This window comes from Nothobranchius furzeri, chromosome 11, assembly GCF_043380555.1.
Source record: "Nothobranchius furzeri strain GRZ-AD chromosome 11, NfurGRZ-RIMD1, whole genome shotgun sequence".
Classification (NCBI taxonomy): Eukaryota; Metazoa; Chordata; class Actinopteri; order Cyprinodontiformes; family Nothobranchiidae; genus Nothobranchius; species Nothobranchius furzeri.
Window position 1 is genome coordinate 58,714,567 of NC_091751.1, and position 21,550 is coordinate 58,736,116.

General features: G+C 40.6%; 3 protein-coding genes and 1 non-coding gene across 5 annotated transcripts; all 4 read left to right on the top strand.

The window, feature by feature from the left end:
* Positions 1-475: 475 nt before the first annotated feature.
* On the top strand, positions 476-9,127 carry LOC107384166 (ceramide synthase 2). Of its 2 annotated transcripts, none has more exons than XM_015957252.3 (11): positions 476-622; positions 1,039-1,209; positions 1,800-1,917; positions 5,915-6,033; positions 6,122-6,179; positions 6,324-6,374; positions 7,659-7,751; positions 7,963-8,091; positions 8,440-8,549; positions 8,636-8,789; positions 8,892-9,127. In XM_015957252.3, exons 2-11 carry the CDS (start codon positions 1,043-1,045, stop codon positions 9,108-9,110), a joined length of 1,218 nt encoding a protein of 405 aa, XP_015812738.1. In that variant the 5' UTR covers positions 476-622; positions 1,039-1,042; the 3' UTR covers positions 9,111-9,127. The 2 variants fall into 2 exon arrangements, with proteins under 2 accessions (XP_015812738.1, XP_015812736.1); XM_015957250.3 differs by having other exon boundaries at positions 483-622; positions 970-1,209.
* A 906-nt stretch (positions 9,128-10,033) lies between these two features.
* Positions 10,034-10,107, top strand: trnan-guu (transfer RNA asparagine (anticodon GUU)). The gene has a single exon. It is a non-coding gene; the product is annotated as a tRNA-Asn (tRNA).
* A 487-nt stretch (positions 10,108-10,594) lies between these two features.
* On the top strand, positions 10,595-13,690 carry pdca (phosducin a). The gene is made up of 6 exons (XM_015957253.3): positions 10,595-10,700; positions 11,812-11,861; positions 12,032-12,168; positions 12,246-12,465; positions 12,542-12,654; positions 13,307-13,690. Exons 2-6 carry the CDS (start codon positions 11,813-11,815, stop codon positions 13,493-13,495), a joined length of 708 nt encoding a protein of 235 aa, XP_015812739.1. The 5' UTR covers positions 10,595-10,700; position 11,812; the 3' UTR covers positions 13,496-13,690.
* Positions 13,691-14,588: 898 nt separating this feature from the next.
* LOC107384169 (kinesin-associated protein 3) lies at positions 14,589-21,061 on the top strand. The gene is made up of 20 exons (XM_015957255.3): positions 14,589-14,750; positions 16,017-16,148; positions 16,281-16,441; positions 16,578-16,639; positions 16,738-16,879; positions 16,958-17,057; positions 17,135-17,259; positions 17,362-17,460; positions 17,554-17,732; positions 17,846-18,008; positions 18,535-18,635; positions 18,716-18,824; positions 18,904-19,016; positions 19,122-19,287; positions 19,375-19,500; positions 19,586-19,684; positions 19,785-19,870; positions 19,953-20,106; positions 20,538-20,622; positions 20,739-21,061. The coding sequence occupies exons 1-20, from the start codon at positions 14,722-14,724 to the stop codon at positions 20,839-20,841; spliced, it is 2,334 nt and encodes a 777-aa protein (XP_015812741.1). The 5' UTR covers positions 14,589-14,721; the 3' UTR covers positions 20,842-21,061.
* Positions 21,062-21,550: the final 489 nt, after the last annotated feature.

Consider the following 21,550-nt stretch of genomic DNA (forward strand, 5'->3'; position numbering starts at 1 on the left):
CAGATGCACTAACACATTTTAAAACATTCAAAAATAGCTATAAAAGGGAAATTAGCAATAAAACTAAATGCAAATTTGAAGATTCGAGTGCTCTTTAATTTAATTAAATGTGTCAATTTACAAATCGTAGAGACCTTATAAACAGTTTTAATGCAAATGTGCTGATTCTGATTGATCTCTCGTGTTTTGCTTGAGGAGGATCCTCCCTAAATTAGAGACTTTGTTTTACTTGTAAACAAATATTTAAGTAGAAACCAGTGGATGCATTCAAGGGAAGTTTTTGCAAACGTATCGGTTATATGGGTTGGTATAAATATATTTTTGTAGGCTACATGGCTAAAATAAGTATTTTTTCAATTTATTTGAGATTTTGAAAAAGAGACGGTAAGACTTTTATTTTGAAAGCGGAAGTGGCAAATGCGCTTCTTTCTCTCATATTTTCATCTTGACGGATGTGTCCGAGCGGTTCGCGCAGCTATGCTGGTGTCGTCGTGAGGCTCCAGCGGCTCGGAGGCGCATCTGTCAGCAGCTCCGACTCAACCACAGCCCAGACAGATGTTTTCTTTTTTCACCTCCGTCTCCAGGACTGAACCAACCTTCGCTCCCACAGAGCTGCTGACTGGTATGTCTCTGGTTGTGCCTGACTGAATTGAACTCTCTGTACTTCAGCTGCAGCTCTGATTCCAGTCACAGGAAAACATGACACCAACTGTGCTTTAGTCTGGAACATAGAAGCAATATTTATAAGGATTTATTTATATGAGTCCTGTTCACTCTTCATGTTTATAACATCCTGGAGGATTTTCTGTCAGTAATATAAATGTCTAAAGTAACAATTAATGCTTTAAAGTGATATTTTGTGTTGAGATGGAGTCAGATTCCAGTAGGATGCCCTGTTACAAATACCTGTGCAGCAAGGTGTCATCTGAGGCCTCCTACAAAAACAAATCTGTTCCTGTTTCTCACCAGATTTGGTTCATCAGTGTGGAAACGGGTCTCCATATTCTGCTGATCTGCGGCTTTTCTGATCACCCTCAGAAACATGGACCTGCTGCCAGACCTTTGGAGGGAAGACTACTGGCTCCCTCCCGGTGTGACCTGGGGAGACATGGAGCAGCTGGTGGACACTGAGCGACCTCAACCCCATGACCTTCTCATGGCTCTGCCCCTCGCTCTGGGCTTTGTTGCTCTTCGCTATGCGTTTGAGAGGTACAGCACACCTGAGCCTGTAACCTGTAACACATCCATGAATGAGATTTTGTTTAAAAACAAGAGCATTAAGTGAGTGCAGCAGTTCCTCCTGAACACGACCAAGTGTTTAGTATCATGCTGGTGACTGTATTTGTAATAGGATATGAGCAGGTGTATTGGGAGGGCAGGGCAGGCTTTGTTTTCATAAAAAAAAGACTTAGGGGAATTAGAGAGTATGGCAGAACAGAGGGGAAAATAATTATAAATGTGGTTATTTGCTGAACAAACAAGCAGTATTTTCCCTCAGACTTTTACTTTGTAAATTATATTAAAGATCGCTGATAGATAGAAGGCGTCCTTGTATGTTTCTGGGGTTGAACCAAATCTGTAGTAGTTTTTCTTCCTCTCCCAGTAGGAAAAAGCATGTGAGCCCAGTGTTGTTAAACATTATTCAAATGTCATAAAATGCTAATTAATAAACCAATAAAATCAGACCTGTTTGCAGCTCAAACAGGCGTTGCCTGGTCTGTAAAGCTCGGCTGAACCTGGCATCCGTTTGTCCTGATTAACCCACACATAAATTTGTGTAACCTGCTTTTTGTCCCCAGGTTCTTGGCCCCACCCATGGGCAGATGTCTGGGGGTAAAGAATACAGTGCATGTGACTGCTGCCCCATCCCTGCAGCTGGAGTCCTTTTACACCCAGAGGAGCAAACAGCCAACACAAGTGAGTCTGAAAAGTCTTTTTACAGGTGTAAACATGTTTACCTTGAAGACTGTCACTGATCAGCTGGACTAAGTAAGTTATTCGAAAGATGTTTGAATGGAAAAAAATTTAATCATGAAAAATGTAGATTAAATGTTGTTTATTATGTAAGTAGATGGAAAAAAATCACATAATCATAAATACTGGGGGGAGTTTTTGAGTCTATTTTACTGTGAAATCCTTCCTTTATATTAATGAAAATATTCTAGAATTGATCGTATTTCTTTTAGTGCCAAAAATCAAGCTCAAAGCATTTTCTTCACCTCCTTCATCGTGCATCATGCTGAGTTGAACCTAATCAGTAAAAAGAACAAGGTCATTCTATATTTTGAACAAAAAGGGATAATCTGACTAGTTTCAACCTCACTAAATGTTAAAGGAGCAATATGTAAGAATTCTACAGGGAAATATTTACAAAACAGTCTAACGTCTCAATCACAGAGGAAGGAAGGAAGGAAGGAAGGAAGGAAGGAAGGAAGGGAGGGAGGGAGGGAGGGAGGGAGGGAGGGAGGGAGGGAGGGAGGGAGGGAGGGAGGAAGGAAGGAAGGAAGGAAGGTTGGTTTTCTGAAACAGATTTTCTTCTCAGCCGGCTGGGGGGTTGTCAGTTTTTCTCTTTTCACAATGGTCAAAGAGGAACGTAGTCTTCATTTACCATCTGTGAATTTGTGAGGTTGCAGTGTTTGCATTGAGCTAACGCTGCATTGCCAGCATTTGTAATTCGACACCAGCGGACAAAAAGCTCCAGAGTTGTGTAAAGAACCAAAGCCAGCAAACCGGAGTGACCCAGAAGTTATTTCTTGTACCCCTAAGAAGTTAAGGCCAAGCCCCCACAATGCAGCTCCTAAATTGAATCAAACCCGAAAGTACCAAAAATTGCAGTTCCACTCTCATCCACTGGGGGCTGGTGTCAGAAGTGAGCAAATCCTCATTGACTCCTATGTTAAAAATACCAATTTCACAGCAGAAATAAAAATGTTTACAACATGGTACCAAAACATGTTTTTTGTTTAAATTATCTAGTTTACACTCATGACAACTCTGAGGGGGGAGAATTTTTTTCTCACTCTTCTGTTTAAGTGTATTAAAAGCCTAAAAGTCTGTATAATTAATGAGCATCAGACCCACGTGACCGCAGAGCTAGCTCTGTGGAAAGGCCTCAGTAGAGCCTCAGTCTGGCTTGGAAACTGCTCCGGCATTTTGAGTCTCTGTGTTTGTGTATTCCTTTTTGGATATTTTTAGTGCAATTGTTGGACAAAATGACTTGCTGTGGCATTAATTGCACTAATAGAGCGTCCAAGGAGTCTCCACTTCATTTTTTAAGGTAAGTAAAATTATATTTATGTATTTTAGGTCACTGCCGAGCTGAGCTTAGATTTTAACATGTACTGTTTAACCATGAAATTTAAATGTAATAGGGTAAAACCCAGTGCATTTAACATAATGCTGCACTTTAGAAAATGGGTTGAAATATAACATGTTGGTGGAGCTGGGTTCCGACTAACGGCTTGTGGAGCTCTCGGGGGACCGATGTTTTCCACCCGGTTCTCCCCTCACCGCATCTCTGTCTGATTGCGGCTTCTGTGTGCTGAGCGGGCTGCCGGCTTGTGGAGCTCTGGGATGGAAACCTTTCCACCCGGTTCTCCCCAGCAGCAGCTCTGCGCATCTCAGATCGCAGCAGCGCTTGTCTACTGTGCGGCTGTCGGCTTGTGGAGGTCTCGGAGACCTCTGTGTTCCACCTGGTTTTACCCAGCGGTCAGCCCAGCGTATCTCTGACTCAGAATCTCTGGTGTTGTGCACAGTTGACTCCGGTTGTAGCTAGGTTGCTACCTCCGTTAGCTTAGCTTCCACCTCCGCGTTAGCTTTGGGTTAGCCAGGGTTAGCTTCAGGTTAGCTTGCAGCTAGTTCGACCGGGTGTCGTCAGTTGATCCCAGCCTTACAGCCCCACCCTCAGCTCCTCCTCTCTTCCCTTTTATGGAATTGTCTGGGCTTGACGGAACCTGTGACACGGTCAAAATGGCGGTGGTGGCCACCTCCCATTTGGCCTCAAAAACGTGTTATTGGAGCCTATGGAAAGGAGATTTACAGTATATTAATGTCGATGGTTACGGCATGTTTTTGCTTTACTCTAACATTGGAGGAACCAGACTAGATGCTAAAGTTGAGCTTACAATGCTAACGATGAATTAGAAACAAATAGTTGGCTCTAAAAATATCTCAAGCTATTATCCAACGACTCGATATTAGAATGAAATGTGTGTGTTACGTCCTCTGAATAAAGGTTTTTATTTTATGATTTAAAAAAGGCACAAAGCTCCAAATCTAAAAGTACTTAAATCACATTGTTAAAATGGCCACAGGTTTATGTTTAAAACAGACATAGAAATGCTCCTAAACATTCACTAAACAAAGTCCACTGACTATACACAAGTTTGGAAGCAAAGAGAAAGCCAGCTCTCTGGTCACTCGTCTGTTAAAAACCTCTTAAAGCTCTTAAGCTTCACCAAGTTTAAAAGCGTAACTAAAACCCATTTAGAAGCCATTAAAACACTAAACTAATGGAGTACATGAGAGAACTGGCACAGATCTAGTCTCTCCCTTCCCCCTGGCAGCTCCCTCTTTTATGTAGCTCAGGAGGTGATCAGTCCAAATGAGTGCAGCTGTGCAGGTAGGAGGAGGTGGAAGGCCACCGATTGTCATCTGCAGCTTCAGGTTTCTGGGACAAACAGCAACAGCTGTAGCAGTGTGTGTGTGAAAACACTCAACACTTGTAAACCACCCAAGAAAGCTAACACCAGAAATTATTATGTATTTTCTACTTATCAACTTACTGTGTATGACTCTTCTTCGCTTGTCAGAATCTTCTGGTGCTGATCTGTGACTGCCTTGAAACTCATGGAACAGGAGTGAGAGAGAGACTTTTTGTTTAGAAAATTGAGCTGCAGTACCCAAATTTGACCACAGGATGTGGTTCTAACTTCATTGTTACACATTGCACCTTTAAACTTCTAACTTTTTGTTATCAAGATCTTGGGGCAGCATTATACTGGCAGCAGTTATTTCCAAGAATCTAAATTGTGAGTTCTTCAGAGGCCAGTTGACTCCACTCAGGACATAAAACTCTGTCCTTGACTCTGTGAAACAAGATATGTCTTCATAGAAAATTTAAGTTGTAGGATTTTTTGATTTAATAGATTTTCTCTCCGCCTAGTGTGTGGATCAGCTGATACTTCTGAATTAAAAAAATAAACATAACGTTTAGTTTCAGCTTCGTGCCCAGAAGCAAACTCCACCACTGTTAGTGAAGTACCAGGATGAGTAGCAAGCATACTCAGCTATAGCTCAGGGTGAGTCTGGCCCAGATGTTCAGCATGTGAGAGGCAGAATCTAACACTACTTAGCCTGCATCTGTGCCAGCCAGCACTCTGACTCTACCGGCAAAGTCTCTGGAGCCTCTAGGGTCCCTAACGCAGGTGTAAGGGCTCAGATGGCTCTGATTTGGCTGATCAGGTCGGCCATAAGGCCATAGATGTGGGAATCTGAGTTTTTGAGAGCGCAGAGAGAAAAGCTGCTTTATATAATGAATGATCTCCACAGTAACATGCAGTTTTATCTTGTCCTTTTTCTCCAGTTTCTTGGTTTCAAGCCTTTCAAATGCAAGAATATTCAGTTAGTTGTTGATTAGATGATTTCCTGACATGTGAGCAGCATGATGCTAACAAACTTAGCCCGAGGGGAAACAAACACACTCTCCTGTGGCATGTAGTTCAACTTGAAATTCTCCAATAAAATCTCTCATTTGGTAAGTTCATTTAGGTTTTTATAGCATAGGATTAAAAATATGCTTAATTCTTTCATGTTGAGACTGGAGAATACACAGAGATCACCCCACCTGTTACTCAGCCTTTATCTGTCAGCTTCTCTTTTCTATCATTCTCTTCTGTATTTTCTGCTGCTCCAGAGGGAAATCATCCATCTGATGCTGGCATGCGGTAAAACCCAGAGACAGATTGAAACCTGGTTCAGGCGCCGCAGGAACCAAGACAGGCCCAGTCGTACCAAGAAGTTTGCAGAAGCTGCGTAAGTATAGTCATCAAGGTGAATTTCTTGACATGCCCCTGTCATTAAATTGCATTTTATTTGGTTAAAATCTCTGATCTGTCCACAGCTGGAGGTTCTTTTTCTACCTCGCAGCATTTATGGCTGGACTGGCCTGCTTAGTCGACGTGAGTAACAACAAACACATTTTTGACTCAAATTTGAAATTTGTATGTTAAAGCTAATGAATTTTATTTAAAAAATGACTGCTACTATGTTCTTCCATGCGTTTCTACCTGTTCTGGGTTCATTTCTTCACCCTCCCTGCTCAGAGGCCCTGGTTCTGGGATCACAGGGAATGTTGGAGGCGATATCCAGTTCAGGTGAACATGCAGCATCTCTCTAGTGTACTCTTTTATTTCTGATGTTTTCTGTGAAATAAACAAATGATCCTTTTGGTTTAGATGTTAGACCCTAGATTTATAGTGCATGTTCTGATTTAACGGAGGTGTAGTTAGAGTCCAGAAGCTGCTGTGCGCTGATTCCTGCAGCCTTCATTAAGTAATTTTATTTAATACACCTGGAGCAACTCCAGCACTTGACTGGAAACTTATCTGTTATCTCACTGCAGCTACAGAGGAGGAGCCTGAGTGCACAAAGTAGAGTTTATAGTCTGAGGGGTAATGTAGCTCCACTCTAGGCTGCACATGTAGATGATAAACCAACAAAGCAATGCAAAAATCTGACATAATACGATGTCTAATCAACAGAAAAAACTATTCAAATCAGCAAATTACTCACCAGAACAAATGTACGCTTTAGTTTATTTAAAGTCTTAACGTGACAGTGTGTGGTTTCCCAGGCGATAGGTTTGGCAGTAGATACCTAAATCCCTGGGAGTGCAACCTCCAACAAAATAAGAAGAACATCAGATTCCCTCTCATCACTGGCAACGATCCCCAGTGAGTCGTGGAGGATGGCTGCTTATACTGAGCCGGGATTCTCTGGAGGTTTCTTCCTGTTAAAAGGGAGTTTTCCTCTCCGCTGTCACTATATGCTTGCTTAGTATGACGATTGCTGTACAGTCACTGACACTAGTCAGTGACTTGATGCAATTAGCTGGGTTCCTTATATAGGAAACATTTTTTCTGATTGGCTTAATGAACTGACCTGAATTGAAATGTTTATTATGTGAAGTGCCTTGAGACGACTTGTCGTGATTTGGCGCTATATAAATAAAATTGAATTGAATTGAATTGAACGAGTGAAGAGGTAAATGTGTAAAGCAACAATGTTTATTAATGGTGAAAGTTTTGTAACCATTTGTTACAAATCAGTAAATGCATTTTGCCCTCACAGACTTCCGTAGAAGGAAACATGGCCGCCCAGATACTTAGACCTGCTCCATGTATTTTAGAACAGATTTTTATGGTTATGTGTTATGAAACCGCCAATATTTTTCAACAACTGGGCATCTTTTATTTCATTTACAACAACGTTTTGATGGATATTTCCAGAGATTAATGGTAAAAACTACACACTGTCACTTTAAAGCAAATTGTAAAAATTGCTAATTCAAGACATTATAACTCAGGATTTGGAGGTTAAATCTTCACAATAAAATATGGCAGTGTTTAATAAACCTTCTGTTACTTCCTCCCCATCAGCCCATGGAGAGAGCTCACTTCTGGTACTACATGCTGGAGTTGGGTTTTTATGGCTCTCTGTTGCTTCGCATCTCTGTGGACATCAAACGGAAGGTGAAGATGTCACCATTCCTTCTCAGATTAATGTTGCATTTGCCCTTTAAAGGACTGTTACCTCCAGCTCACCTATATTTCATGCTTCACTCACTTTATTCCTGCTGTAGTGAGAAAGCGCAGCCGCACATGTTAATTAGTGACTGGAGGATGGGAAGGTCTGTTGACACTTGAAGGTTATTCATGTTTCTGTGTAAATTTTCATTGCCAGGACTTTAAGGAACAAGTGATCCATCACTTGGCTACCATCTACCTGCTCAGTTTCTCCTACTGTGCCAACTACATCCGCATCGGCACCTTGGTGATGCTGCTCCATGACTCGTCGGACATATTGTTAGAGGTCCTACATATGTTTTTAAGAAATGTCCTCTCTCTCTTGACCAGTTTATCAGCTTTTGTAATGATACATGTGTGAAATGTCTGAAATAAAAATGAACTGAACTGAACTGAATTTACCCTCCAAATCTAAAACAGATCCAACTCTTTTTTTTGTAATGGTTGTGTTTTGTTTTAGCCTGTGCTGTGCAGCACTTTGGGCAGCTCCCATGCTGCATTTTAAATGTGCTATATAAATAAACTATGCTATGCTATGCTATGCTATGCTTTTTATCCTCTAGGTTATTTGCATTACATGATGCTGCAGTTTTATGATGGATTTTTTATTTATTACCAATTTTTCATTCTACAGTCAGCTAAAATGTTCAACTACGGCACCGGCTGGAGGAAGATGTGCGATTCTCTGTTTGTTGTCTTTGCTGTGGTCTTCCTTGTGACCCGACTGGTGATTTTCCCCAGCAAGTGAGATCACTTTTTACCCTCCTTTTTTATTCTATATATTTATTTAGTGTGGGTGAAAAGGACTTCAGTTCTTTGATTTCTTACAGAATCATTCGGAACACCTTGCTACTGTCCATGGAGGCGTTTGAGCCTTTCCCTGGCTACTACTTTTTTAACATCCTGCTGATGGTGCTGCAGGTTCTACACATCTTCTGGGCATGCTTGATCTTGCGTATGGTCTGTAAGTTCTTGAAAGGCAAGGTGAGAAGCTGCCACAAGACTAGAACAGATTGTAAGACAGTAAATTTAGCATTATTTAAGCAGAAGTTGATAATTAGCCTTTGTAATTGCTTGTGCCTGCAGCTGGAAAAAGATGAGCGCAGTGATGAAGAAAGTGGAGTTGAAGAGGAAGAGGAGGAAAAAGGAGGAGAGGAAAATACAGATCAAGGAGGAGATTGTTACTGGGGAAAAAGTAAAGACAATCTGAACTCCAAAATATCAATGCTCACCAACAGTTGTGTCCTTAATAATTTGAATCACCACAGGTCCTCTGTAGCTAAAAGGATGCGTAAAGCTCAATAAAGGACTTTTGGATGTTTTGTTCTGTTTTGCCTTTAGAAGAAGACATTGAGGTTTGTTAGTAACTTTAAATATCACATGTTTCATCATCTGCCAAAACAGTCACTGACATTCCTTCCTACACCATTTTCATACACCATTTTCATACAGCATTTTCACTGTTCTTCACTCGTTAATTACAATTAAACTATTTTGATTAAAAACAATTGAACCATTAATTTCTTTTAAAGAAAGAACATCTAAGCAGATTATTTCAGTTAACTGAACTCTAAGGTTTGCTCGTTTCTTCACTTTCCGTGTTAAGATCATATGTTTAGCTTGATGCAAATAAAGGAAAGAAAAAACAAATAAATGATGAAAAATAATAATTAGCAGAGGATGGTTTCGATCCATCGACCTCTGGGTTATGGGCCCAGCACGCTTCCGCTGCGCCATTCTGCTATGCGATGTTGATAACTGCATTTGGTACTTAAATAATTATAATAGCGGTTTTGTACAGTGAGTGTTAATTATAGTTCGTTTCATTTTGTAACGAGTGACATGTTTCTGTGTAGCTTTGAAGTAGGCCGTGTAATTTAAATAGTGTATACAATCGTAACGGACAGCAGTCAAGCCAGCCTCCATTTTGGAAACGACTGCCAGGCCGTCAGGAAGTAAATGCTTACTTCCAGAAAGTAAAAAAAAAAGATTAAAAATTTTTTTTTAATTTAACTTCCAGAAAGTCAGTCTCTGAACACGCTGATAAACGGCTTCAAAAGTTTGTGTTTAAAATTTACTTATAAGAGAAAAATGTGTTTATAAAGATTGTATCAGTGGAAAGGTTTCTATGTAGTGAGCTTTCAATAAATGTTTTCCTCACAGAACTGAAAGCAAAGCTTTCTTTAGTACTTTCTTATTATAAGTATTTGTGAGGGTTGTGCGCAGTTGTCTCTGTGGCGCAATCGGTTAGCGCGTTCGGCTGTTAACCGAAAGGTTGGTGGTTCGAGCCCACCCAGGGACGAGTAGTTTTCTCCTTGTGAGAAACGGTTATTTTTATGTCATCTTTTCATTATTACATTAAAACTATAACCACTTCTCCATCACCATACTGAATATCTTGACTAAATCCAACTAATAGTTTCGCTGACAGCCTCTAATACTCTCGTGAAAGGGTCCATGATCGTATATTTAACATGCATGTGAATTTGAAAAGGACGACTGAAAAAACAGAACATAAAAAATGCCAAAACAGCGAGTTTTTTTTTTTTCTTGATTCTTCAAAACTTAGTTGATGATACTTTTTGGGGATTACGACTTTGTGTTGTTTTAATATTTATTTTCTCTTGGAATTTAAAGAACAATTTTAAAAACCTTTGCTTTTAACACACACAGTTGGTCAACAGCTTGTATGAAACAACATCACATTCCAGTGGCAGTGAAGATGACGCCTGAGATAAAGCTTACACCCTCATCTCATTGCCACCCCCACCCCTTTCCAAACGTATGTACGCCTCTTTGCTGCAGGTTTTCCAGTCAGTGGATGCCCAGACAGGCAGGAGATACGTTTTTACACGTTACTAAAACCTGACAACACTTCTCATCTCAGCCACAAAGGTAAAAACTCTTTTATTTAGACAGCAATTGTACATCTTATATCAAATGTAAGTATTTTAGCCTAACCGTGCTTGTTCCTGTTTCAGAAAAAGAGTAATAGGGTTATTTTTTCATGCTAAAGTAAAATAAAGAAAACTTATTTAGAGATTTATTTCAATTGTTGTTATCTTATTAGAAAAACGGTGCTATGCTCCTTCTAGTCAGAAGATTTAGTGTTAAAAAACATCGCCTGCCAGGGTGCATGTTTATTTATAGAAAGGTGGTATGTTAGAATAAAGAAAATGCAGCTATGCATTGGTTTGGTAACAAGAAAGAATTAGCTTCTTCTGACTCATAAGCTTGATCGGTTGTTTGAGTGATGTGACTTTAATCAGGACCCCACTGTCATCATCACCTCAGCATCTTTCGATGAAGACTATGAGTCCAGAGAACAGTGTACCATTTCACATTTAATTCATATTTCATTTTAATTCTCATTTTTTCAAACCTCAAATATAAAATTTATTGTTTAAAAATGTTGTAGCAATATAAGGGCAAATTTAAATGTTAGTCAAAATATTGAAGGCTGATATTCTCCATGTCAAGAAAAAACAACATCCAAACACAAAAGTAAAATGTGATTGATAACAAAATGATACATTAGCTTTTTCATACATGTGTGTCACAACACACACATGTACACATATAAGATGTGCTCAGCGTGTGTGCATGTCAGACTAACCATAATCTCAGACTAATCTGATAAGTAAACTTTAGCCTGATTGGCTGTAAGTGTTTCTGACAACTGAGTAATTATGCAAACATAAGGAACACTTTAGATTTAGACGTGTAACCATACAAAGTACACAATAAAACACAATTAGAGTCATCATCTTAACAAGCTCAGCATCCAGCATTAAAATTTAAGTTTGAGTGAGGCCAATTCTTTACTCAAATATGGGCCAGTTCTGCGTTTCAGAACCCTTGTGATATAATTGATAGATTATTGAATGATTTGTACTTTTAAGAGGTTTACATGTGATGAAGAATGACTATTGAATTGTCAAATTCTGTAAAGAATAGTTGATCTTGACTAGATTTCACATTTAAATAATGTCATTTCACCTGCTAGGATGTCTGCTGCTACACAGGAAGAGGAGGAGCTGCCGTTAAATCACACAGGTTGGAGATACTAAAATAACTATTTAGCTTGCTATTGTTATGTATCACAGCTCAATGTAGAAATATTAATTTATCTTGCCCACTCATTTAAAAATACATTTCAGTAAATGAAAGCATGAATATATTTTTAATGGTCAAATACCTCTAACAGATATCTCTGCTGTGTCCAGGTCCAAAGGGTGTTATTAATGACTGGAGAAGGTTCAAACTGGACAGTGTGGACCAGACAGTCCCTCAAAAAAAGAAAGAGCTGCTCAGACAGATGTCCAATCCTCGGGAGGACGACAAGGAGAGAGCTAACAGAAAGGTGAGAAAGGACGCGCAGGAAACCAGATTTAATAATCTGCTCAGATTCCTGAGAAGAGCTGTACTTCCTGTATTCAGATGGGCGCTCAGGAGTACGAACTGATCAAAGACGAGGATGAGCGCTGCCTGAAACGCTACAGAAAGCAGTGCATGCAGGAAATGCATGAGCGTCTGAGCTTCGGTCCCAGGTTTGAATGTGTCCACGAGCTGGAGAGTGGAGAGGCCTTCCTGGAAGTGATAGAGAGGGAGCATCGGATGACCCTGGTGGTGGTCCACATTTATCAGCATGGGGTCAACGGTCGGGCTCCTCTTTCCTGTGACAGTGCTACATGTCCCTGCCTCCTAACCTCATTTACTTGTCCGTCCTCTATCAGGCTGTGAGCAGATGAACTCGAGTCTGGAGTGCCTGGCAGCGGAGTACCCCACTGTTAAGTTTTGTCGTATTGATGCTGTGGCGTCAGGTGCTGCAGAGCGCTTCTCCTCTGAGGTTTGTGCATTACAAAATAAAAACAAAGAATAAAAATGAATACTTTAGTTGACCGTAATTTTGAGAATAGATTGACATTACTAAAGTGTTCTAGGTTTTAGCTGTATCGTTTTAGTAAGAATAAACATTTTCGAAGCCCAAGAGCTTTGCAGTGGACTTGATCTAAAATGAGTTTGCTTTTTAAATCCCAGAAGAAAGAGATCTGAGTTTTATGGTTTTGCTGTTGGAGAGAACTTGCCATGAACGTTTCAATATCCCTTCCTGTAGGACTGCAAACACAATAAACAAACAGACCAAGATTGGCCTTTTCTAAAGAGAAATCAACTCTGAATTTAAAATTAGATCATGACCAATTCACGTGCTTTCTGTCCATTAAATAAAATTAAAAACTTGTAATAACAGAGAAGCTGTGTCCTGCACAAAACCTGAAAATACAACAGCAGCAGGCTTTAAAAATACCTGAAATTCTAATAAAACTTAGAATTTTTATTTAGATTGGTTAGTTTGGTGTTTCTGCAGCCTAAAACTACATATTAATTATCAATATTCATTAAAAATACATTTAAAAACCGAGACATTAGAATGTATTGGTACTGTCACTGATAAATAATTGTCTTCTGAAACAATCTGATTATTGTTTCAATCATCTCAGGTTCTCCCGACCCTGCTGGTCTACAAGGCCGGGGAGTTACTGGGTAACTTCCTGGCTGTCACCAAACACCTCAATGAAGAGTTCTTTGCCACAGATGTGGAGGCGTTTCTCAATGAATACGGCCTCTTACCAGAGAAGGAGTTCACTGCGTGTGCGGATGATGAAGACGATGGAGCAGACGTGGAGTAGAAGATGAAGAAAGACAGAGAATGTCATAAAACGTGTTTCAATCAGGTCACATGCACGCAAATTAAAGAACGAGCACCCAACAGTCAACAATACTCATGCTGATGCCTTAGAATGTAGGCGTGAGGAAGTCCGTACAGAAACCCTGCTTTGCAGAAACTTGTATCATTGCACTCCAATAAAAGATATTTATTCGAACTCTTTCTGTCTGTTGAAATGGAAAACAGGAAGTTATTTCCATGTGCATTAATTCCAGATTAGGAAGATGCAACATATGGAACATTATGCTGCTGCTACCATGAAAATATAATTCCTCTAACTAAAAGGCTTGTGTAATGGTTTGCATTACGTGATGTGAATATGTGGTTTAAGCTAAATTAAAGTCATGAGACTCATGTGGAAATTGACCTTTCTGCTCTCAGAGTGATTATAAAGGCACAGAGGAACCAGGAGGACTTTACTGTCGAGAGGGAAAAGATAACTGATGTCTTTTGGGAACGTGGAAATTATTTATGTGGAAAAATAATAAATTCTGCTGTGCACTACCAAGTATTACATCCTCTCAGTATAGAGGTGGTTAAATGAAAAAAGTAATAGTAATTTAGGAAGCACTGATAATATTTATACATTAAATCCGAGTGGCTCTGAAGTGAGAACAAAGCGTTCTAAATGTTCTGGTTTATTTAGCATTTTTATCAGCATCCGTGTTTTGCCATCTCAAAACAAGTCAAATATAGTCCAGGTTTTAGACAAAACAAATTTTAAGCTCCTCTCAGAGTGACAGCTGGAAGCTTAATGTGCATCCCAGTTCATAGAGGCATTAAAGGAATAAAAAATCTGACCCCAAAACAATATGCACAAAATAGCAACATAGGATAAGGAGTAAATATTAGATTAAACCTTTTATCCCCAAAAAGACACACACAAAATATGAAAGTGTAAAAAGTAAAGTTATTATATATTTCTAGCCAAATTTTTCTTATTTTTTTTTAAATTAATAAATACTTAATTACATCATTAGAGTTGGAATCATATATTTCTATAACCAGTCCACTAGGGGGCAGTAGTGTTCTCTAAAGGCTGCCTGTTAAGTAGAAAAAGAATACCTTGAGGTTCAGCGGTCTTTAGAGGATAAATAAAAGACTCGAATGGTTGTTATTTGTCCAGGAGATCCTTCAGGTGATCTTAAATTGTTAAATTAAAAATTTGAAGCCATAAATCGGAAGAAAATGCAGGATGACGCGCGGTACCTCAAACGGTGAGTTGAAAGGTGCGGCTAGAACCGTACTGGCCGTTGAAATTAGCCATGTTGATATAATTTTAGGGATGACAAGTAATAATCTCTGGGTGAGACGTAAGAGTGTTTTAATTATTGTTTTAATTTGAATTCGTCCTAGTTTTAGTGTGCAGCTGTATGCTTGGAGGTTGAACCCGATGTCTTGTTTAAAATTTAGGGGAATTTAAGGTTCCGACGCTGGACTGAAGATTGGACCATTCCTGTTTATTTCGAATATAGGCAATTATTAACTATCCCGAGCCACGAAATCATTCGGCATAAACGAATTTCACACAGCTGTCACCTATAAGATACACTATTCCTGAAAAGCATTTCTACAATCACCGCCCCCTGCTTCGTTAGCGTTTAGCTCATCAGAACGAGAGACCAACAACAGGATTTTAGTATCATGTGCTTTTTCTTGCATCTGTTTCTGGAAGAAACGTTTCAGTCGCAATCCTCCTGTTAACTGTAATAATCAGTGGAACTGCTCCAGAGAGGAAGGAATGCTGGGAAATCTGGGCTCCTGCTAACCCTGAAGATTCTGTTAAACATAAAAACAATGTAGCCGGATAATAAATCATACTAACTAGGTTTATCACGGGACATTTGATTCAGTGTTGTAGCTGACGAGGTTTAGCTTTTTTTTTAAATAAAAGCAGTCTTTGTTATGTTTGTGCATGGGCGTGTCCTACTGCTTTTGATCCAGGAACACATATAATAAAAATAGCTGTCACTGCCAAGAGCTTATTACTGCATTCAACATTAAAGAGCAAGTCACCCCCAAATCAACTTTTTCTTGCTGATAAACTATATAAATGTGTAACTAACTGTGCTGCAGACACGTGTCGTCAATAATTTGATACTTCAGTGCATCTTAGTTAAAATTTAAATATTCTGCCTAAAACTGTCAGTGTTGCGCTGTTGTCAGGTAAAAACTCTGCACTGCATTTGAATTTAAATCTGCCACCGCTATTGGCTAAGAGGTATGCTATGATGTAAACTGGTCTATTATGATGTCACAATGCCATTGTGAGCCTGTGTGTGTGTATTTGTTAGTGGCTCCGCCCTCTCGGTCTGCTAGGCAACAGCATTTGTTGCATTTTTCAAACATGAAGAGGGAGTGAAGTAAGTTTCTTGTAGGGGGTGACTTGCTCTTTAAATTGCATTATGGAAATAATTGTATTTAACTCAGATTTACTTTGGAAACTAAAACCACAGGCGTAAACTGTTTATTATCATTCATAGAAAAGTGACTGCAGGCAGTTTGGATGTCCATCCCACTGAGAAAGCCCTTGTGGTCCAGTATGAGGTGGAGGCATCCATCCTGGGGGAGAATGGAGGTCCGATGCTGGGTGAACGCAAGGAGGGACAAAAAATGTGAGTAAGCTCCTAATTTATCGTTGACAGCATCTGCCCCTGTTCTTTATCTTATTAGAAATAACCAGTTAATGGCAGTTTTTGCTGGTTTATGTAACATGTTATGTGTCATCCTTCTCCTTTCCCCTTCAGAATCCGCGTGAAAAGCCTCTCTCCTACTACAGATGTGGCCGCTTTGGCCAGGAAAGTGGTAGAGGAGTGTAAACTCATCCCCGCCTCCCGCTTGCCACAGGTGGAGCAGCTGCTTTATTACCTACAGAACAGGAAATCCTCCCCAGTGGAGGCCAAAGGGGGTACGTTTAGAAGCTTTTACCTGTTAGCTCTGATTTATTGTTCAAACACACCAATAAAGTATGAGAGGGACTAACTGCACAGTGACATTAAGAAGCAGGATGTAAAACATTCACTGCTTTTCTTGTTTGCCTTTAGTGGAAAAGAAAGAGAAGAAAACAGTGAAGCCTAAAGATCTGACACCATTTGAGGGAACGGAGGTAATGATGTTAAGTACTCGTTTCATTCCTCATTCGTTGTGTTAGGTGTAACAGTGTGTGTTTCTTTCTTTGTTGTTTTATTTATTTTTCGTGTGTAGTTGAACGAGGAAGCTAGCATAACAAAGATGGATGAGTATGTTGAGCTGCTTTATGAAGGCCTCCCAGAGAAGATCCGAGGCTCTGGTCTCATTTTGCAGCTCGCCCGTAACCCAGATAACCTGGAGGAGCTGCTTTACAACGGTACATGTTCCTTCCAACATGCTTACGCAGCCATCCTCTAGTTGTTTAGCGTGAATTTCTCCCTGTTTGTGTCTACAGAAGCAGCTTTAGGTGCGCTGGCCCGGGTTCTGAGAGAGGACTGGAAACAGAGCGTAGAGCTTGCTACTATTATCATTTACATCTTCTTCTGCTTTTCAAGGTAACCCTGATGCACAGCTGGCGTGATGGTCCTTCAGTACTTCTAAATGATTCATCCTTTCACATCCCTTCCTCCAGTTTCTCCCAGTTTCACGCTGCAGTGAGTCACTATAAAATCGGAGCGCTTTGTATGAGTGTGGTGGAACATGAACTGAAGAGGCATGACATGTGGCGTGAGGAGCTACGCAAGAAAAACAAAGCTTATATCCATTTTCTGCTATCATTTTGTCCATTTAATTTAAGATGATCGATTTTTTTGAGGTCTTCTGTATTGTTTCTGTTGCCCTTGACTATCTTTTGTGCACGTGAGTCTGCGCCAGAAAATGGCTCCTTAAGACGAGACCAGGACAAAACGCTGAGAAAATACCAAGCCCTTCTGGCTAAGCAGGAGCAGCTGCTCAGAGGTGAAACAGGATTTTTCCTTTTAAATTTTCATGGGATTAAAACCTCTTATAAATAGAATTTATTTGGTTATGTTCATTTTTTTTTCCTTTTAGTTTCTCTCTACCTGCTGTTGAACCTCGCTGAGGACACCAGGACAGAGCTGAAGATGAGGAACAAAAACATTGTTGGACTGCTGGTCAAAGTTCTTGACCGTGATGATGAGGAGCTGCTGGTTCTGGTGGTTTCCTTCCTCAAAAAGCTGTCGATCTTCCTGGAGAATAAGAACGACATGGTGAGCAGGAGGGCTTAGTTGTTCTACACTAACTACTTTTGCCTGTTTTAACAAGAAGTCAGCAAGCTTTGTCATTAGTCCAGCTCTGATGTGACCGTGTGTGTGGCACGCAGGCTGAGCTGGACACCGTGGAGCGACTGGCTCGTCTGATTCCCTGTGAACACGATGATTTGTTGAATCTGACTCTACGTCTGCTGCTCAACCTCTCGTTTGACTCCGGACTTCGAGCCAAGATGGTGGAAGTCGGGCTGGTGCCCAAACTGACAGCGTTGTTGGGTAACGTTAAACACAGATTCTTCACAGCTTCCTGAGTAAATGACGGAAATGAGACAGAAGTCAAACCCACTGTCTGACAGGAACTACGTTGTAGACCTTATAAGTATTCACACCCCATCCCGTTCACTCAGATCTTCTTCTTCCATCCATCTTGCGGTTCCTTCTGCCCGTCTCGCTACCATGAGTTCCAGAGACGGGGAGCAGAGCTTTCAGCCGCTCTGCTCCCCGTCTCTGGAACTCACTTCCCCCAGACATCAGGAACATCGACAGTTTTACCCTTTTCCAATCAAAACTCAAAACACACATGTTTAAATCTGCCTACAACCTTGAACTGTTTCTCTCTTTGTTTTTTCTTGTTTGGGTTTTATTATTGTTTTATTGTATTTTATCATGTGTTTTCTGTAAAGTGACCTTGGGTGTCCTGAAAGGCGCTTTTAAATAAAATGTATTATTATTATTATTATTATTATCATTATTATTATTGTAGTAAGTGTATGAATATTCGAACACGTTTGTTACGATGCAGGTGATGAGAATAACCGACAGGTAGCCATGCGCCTCCTGTACCACATCAGCATGGACGACCGCTTCAGAGGCATGTTCGTTTACACCGACTGCATCCCTCAGGTACGCCACGATCCACTTCCATTCATAGTGACTGAGCGTTCCAGAGGATGAGCCAAATCTGTGTTTGTGTCTGGAACCAGCTCATGCAAATGCTCTACGACCACGGCGAGGAGGAAATTGATGTGGAACTCATCTCCATCTGCATCAACCTGTCTGCTAACAAGAAGAACGCACAGCTCATGTGTGAAGGTATTTGGTTTTTTGATGTTTCAGGGCTAAATCTGTATTTGAACTGAACAGCTTTTGCTTGGTGCCTTTCCGGTTTTAGGAAATGGACTGAAGATGCTCATGAAGCGAGCTCTGAAGACTAAAGACTGCCTTCTGATGAAGATGATCAGAAACATCTCACAGCATGATGGTCCAACCAAGCCGCTGTTTATAGTACGTTGTGAGACACACAGTAATTTGTCATTTTGACAAACTAAAGCATCACTCGTGCTTCACAGAAGGATTGTTTTGTCTGATGATCTGAGTAATCTTCACTAGGACTATGTGGGAGATCTGGCTGCAGAGATCCGTGCTGTAGAAGGGGAGGTGTGGATCCTGGAGTGTCTGGGAACGTTGGCCAACCTCACCATTCCTGACCTGGACTGGGAGCTGCTGCTGAAAGAATATAACCTGGTGCCTTTCCTCAAAGACAATCTCAAACCAGGTATCAGTTAAATCATTCAGAAGACAGAATTAGAAGAAATTACCCGTTGTCTCAGTTTGCCAGAAAGCCTCTCTGTTCATATTTCAGACTCGGCAGAGGATGACCTCATACTGGAGGTGGTCATAATGATTGGAACAGTTTCCATGGATGACGCCTGCGCTGTCATGTTGGCTAAATCTGGCATCATTCCTGCCCTTATTGAACTACTGAATGGTAAAAATAAAAAAGAAAACCAGATTAGGACATTTTCCCTGGATTATTATCAACTCTCACTCCACATGTCCTGTCCTTTATGCAGCGCGCCAAGAAGATGACGAGTTTGTGTGTCAGATCGTCTACGTCTTTTATCAGATGGTGTTTCACCAAGCCACACGGGACGTCATCATCAAAGACACGCGTATCCTTCCCAGGGGCGCTCTCTGCAGCAGTCGCCTCTCACTGGGTTTTAATGCGAGCTAAAGTTTTAGGTTGCTAGTTTTCTTTAAGTGTTTCCTCAGAGGCTCCCGCTTACCTGATAGACCTGATGCACGACAAGAACACCGAGATCAGAAAAGTGTGCGACAACACGCTCGACATAATCGCTGTAAGTGAACCTGCACATCGTATCCTCACCCTGTTCCACCTTTACTCGCAGATGTTTTATATATATATATGTATATATACAGGAGTACGACGAGGAGTGGGGGAGGAAAATCCAGTCGGAGAAATTTCGTTTCCACAACAACCAGTGGTTGGACATGGTCGAGAGTCGCCAAGTGGACGAGTCTGAGCCGTATCTGTACGATAACGACGAGAGGACTGATCTGTTCTACAGCGCAGGTAGAAACCAGATGAGCGCTGCAGCAGATTCTTCTATTTGTGCAAATTTCACACTAAAAGCATTTTTTTAGACCTTGTCTATTTCTGCCACTCAGACCAGATGTTAGCCTTGTGGCCTCCTGTGGCTCCAACATTCATGTCCACCTTTTGCATCCAGTGATGTAATCAGGTCAAACTTTAAGTTTGTGGTTTCTTCATGTTTCTGGGTCACCTGCCCACACAATCAGGCTTCTTATCTGATCTCACAAGGTATACAGAATAACCGGTTATGAGAATGTCACATAATTAGACAAACGCTACTAAATTCTCACAGAAAACGTCTCGCTACTTTTAAAACAATTGCCAAGCTTTTGGTGTCTGTGCTGATTTAGCAGCTGCTATCACGCTGCAGTGGTTGTACAGCTCATTCAAATTTCTAAATGCTTTTCTAGATGGAATAACCCCAGGAGATGGTTCAGTCAGCCCAGATTTCTTCGGTGATCTGCAGTCTCAGAATGGAGACTCACATCTCACAGGGTGAGTCGACCTCAGACAGAGCCAGATCAGAAAATGAACAAGATCACTAACCTTCTAGCTGAAGTGGAAGTTTTCTTATGTGTAGTAATATTAATATCAATGTCTTTGTGGATCAGAGATGTGGGCGACGTCTTCGACCAGACCAGCTCATCACCTGGACGACCAGTTACTGCTTACGGCTTCAGACCTGATGAGCAGCTGTTCTCTCAGTACTCATAAGAGCACACACACACTTTTGGTCCTGCTGATGTACCGCATCCCGTCTTTCCAGCTTCCTGCATGTCCAGTTCCATCACAGCTCCAGTTCTCCTTGCCTTTACTCGGACTGTGAGCAGACACCCTAAAATACATGTTTTGGATTGCAGTAAAAGGAAAGCTGCAGGCTACATCCACTTTCATATTCACTCAGCTTTTTCATTCATTCATTCCTCATTATCTGCAACAGATGAGTATTTGAGTCTGACTTTACCTGACTGTTGTGGCCAGTAATATTCTGAATATGAACAGAAAGTTTTGATTGTTTTTGTCGTCCTATTTTGCACATTTGTTCTCTTTTAATATTTATTGATACTTCAGATCATTCAGAACGAGAAAATAAAAAGAAACACTAAATTAGTGGTCTTAAGGGGAACTCCTATAATTATAAGAAAACTAAAACAAGTGTTGACATAGATAACATTATAATAGAGCTGTTTTAGTTTAATTGGCTATTTAGTGTTTATTTGGTGATGGTGGGAGGGGCAAATGTCTCGGTTTAGTTGACTTGGAGCTGGAAATGACGTCTTACAGTTGTCTTAACCACACAAATCTTGGCCAGCGTGAGTCAGAAATGTAGCTGACAAGTTTCAGCCATCGGGGTTGTTTGAGGTCTTAAAGCACACTGCTGGTCAGGTTTTGTTTGCATGAACAAATTATCCTATTTCATGCT

Coding starts and splice junctions, on each gene's coding strand:
- LOC107384169 (XM_015957255.3), top strand. CDS start 14,722: ATGCAGGATGACGCGCGGTACCTCAAACG. Junction 14,751..16,016: donor GACGCGCGGTACCTCAAACG/GTGAGTTGAAAG, acceptor TATCATTCATAG/AAAAGTGACTGCAGGCAGTT. Junction 16,880..16,957: donor GGAGGAGCTGCTTTACAACG/GTACATGTTCCT, acceptor TTGTGTCTACAG/AAGCAGCTTTAGGTGCGCTG.
- pdca (XM_015957253.3), top strand. CDS start 11,813: ATGTCTGCTGCTACACAGGAAGAGGAGGAGCTGCCGTTAAATCACACA. Junction 12,169..12,245: donor AGGAGAGAGCTAACAGAAAG/GTGAGAAAGGAC, acceptor TCCTGTATTCAG/ATGGGCGCTCAGGAGTACGA. Junction 12,466..12,541: donor TTATCAGCATGGGGTCAACG/GTCGGGCTCCTC, acceptor GTCCTCTATCAG/GCTGTGAGCAGATGAACTCG.
- LOC107384166 (XM_015957252.3), top strand. CDS start 1,043: ATGGACCTGCTGCCAGACCTTTGGAGGGAAGACTACTGGCTCCCTCCC. Junction 6,180..6,323: donor GACTGGCCTGCTTAGTCGAC/GTGAGTAACAAC, acceptor CTCCCTGCTCAG/AGGCCCTGGTTCTGGGATCA. Junction 7,752..7,962: donor CTGTGGACATCAAACGGAAG/GTGAAGATGTCA, acceptor TTTCATTGCCAG/GACTTTAAGGAACAAGTGAT.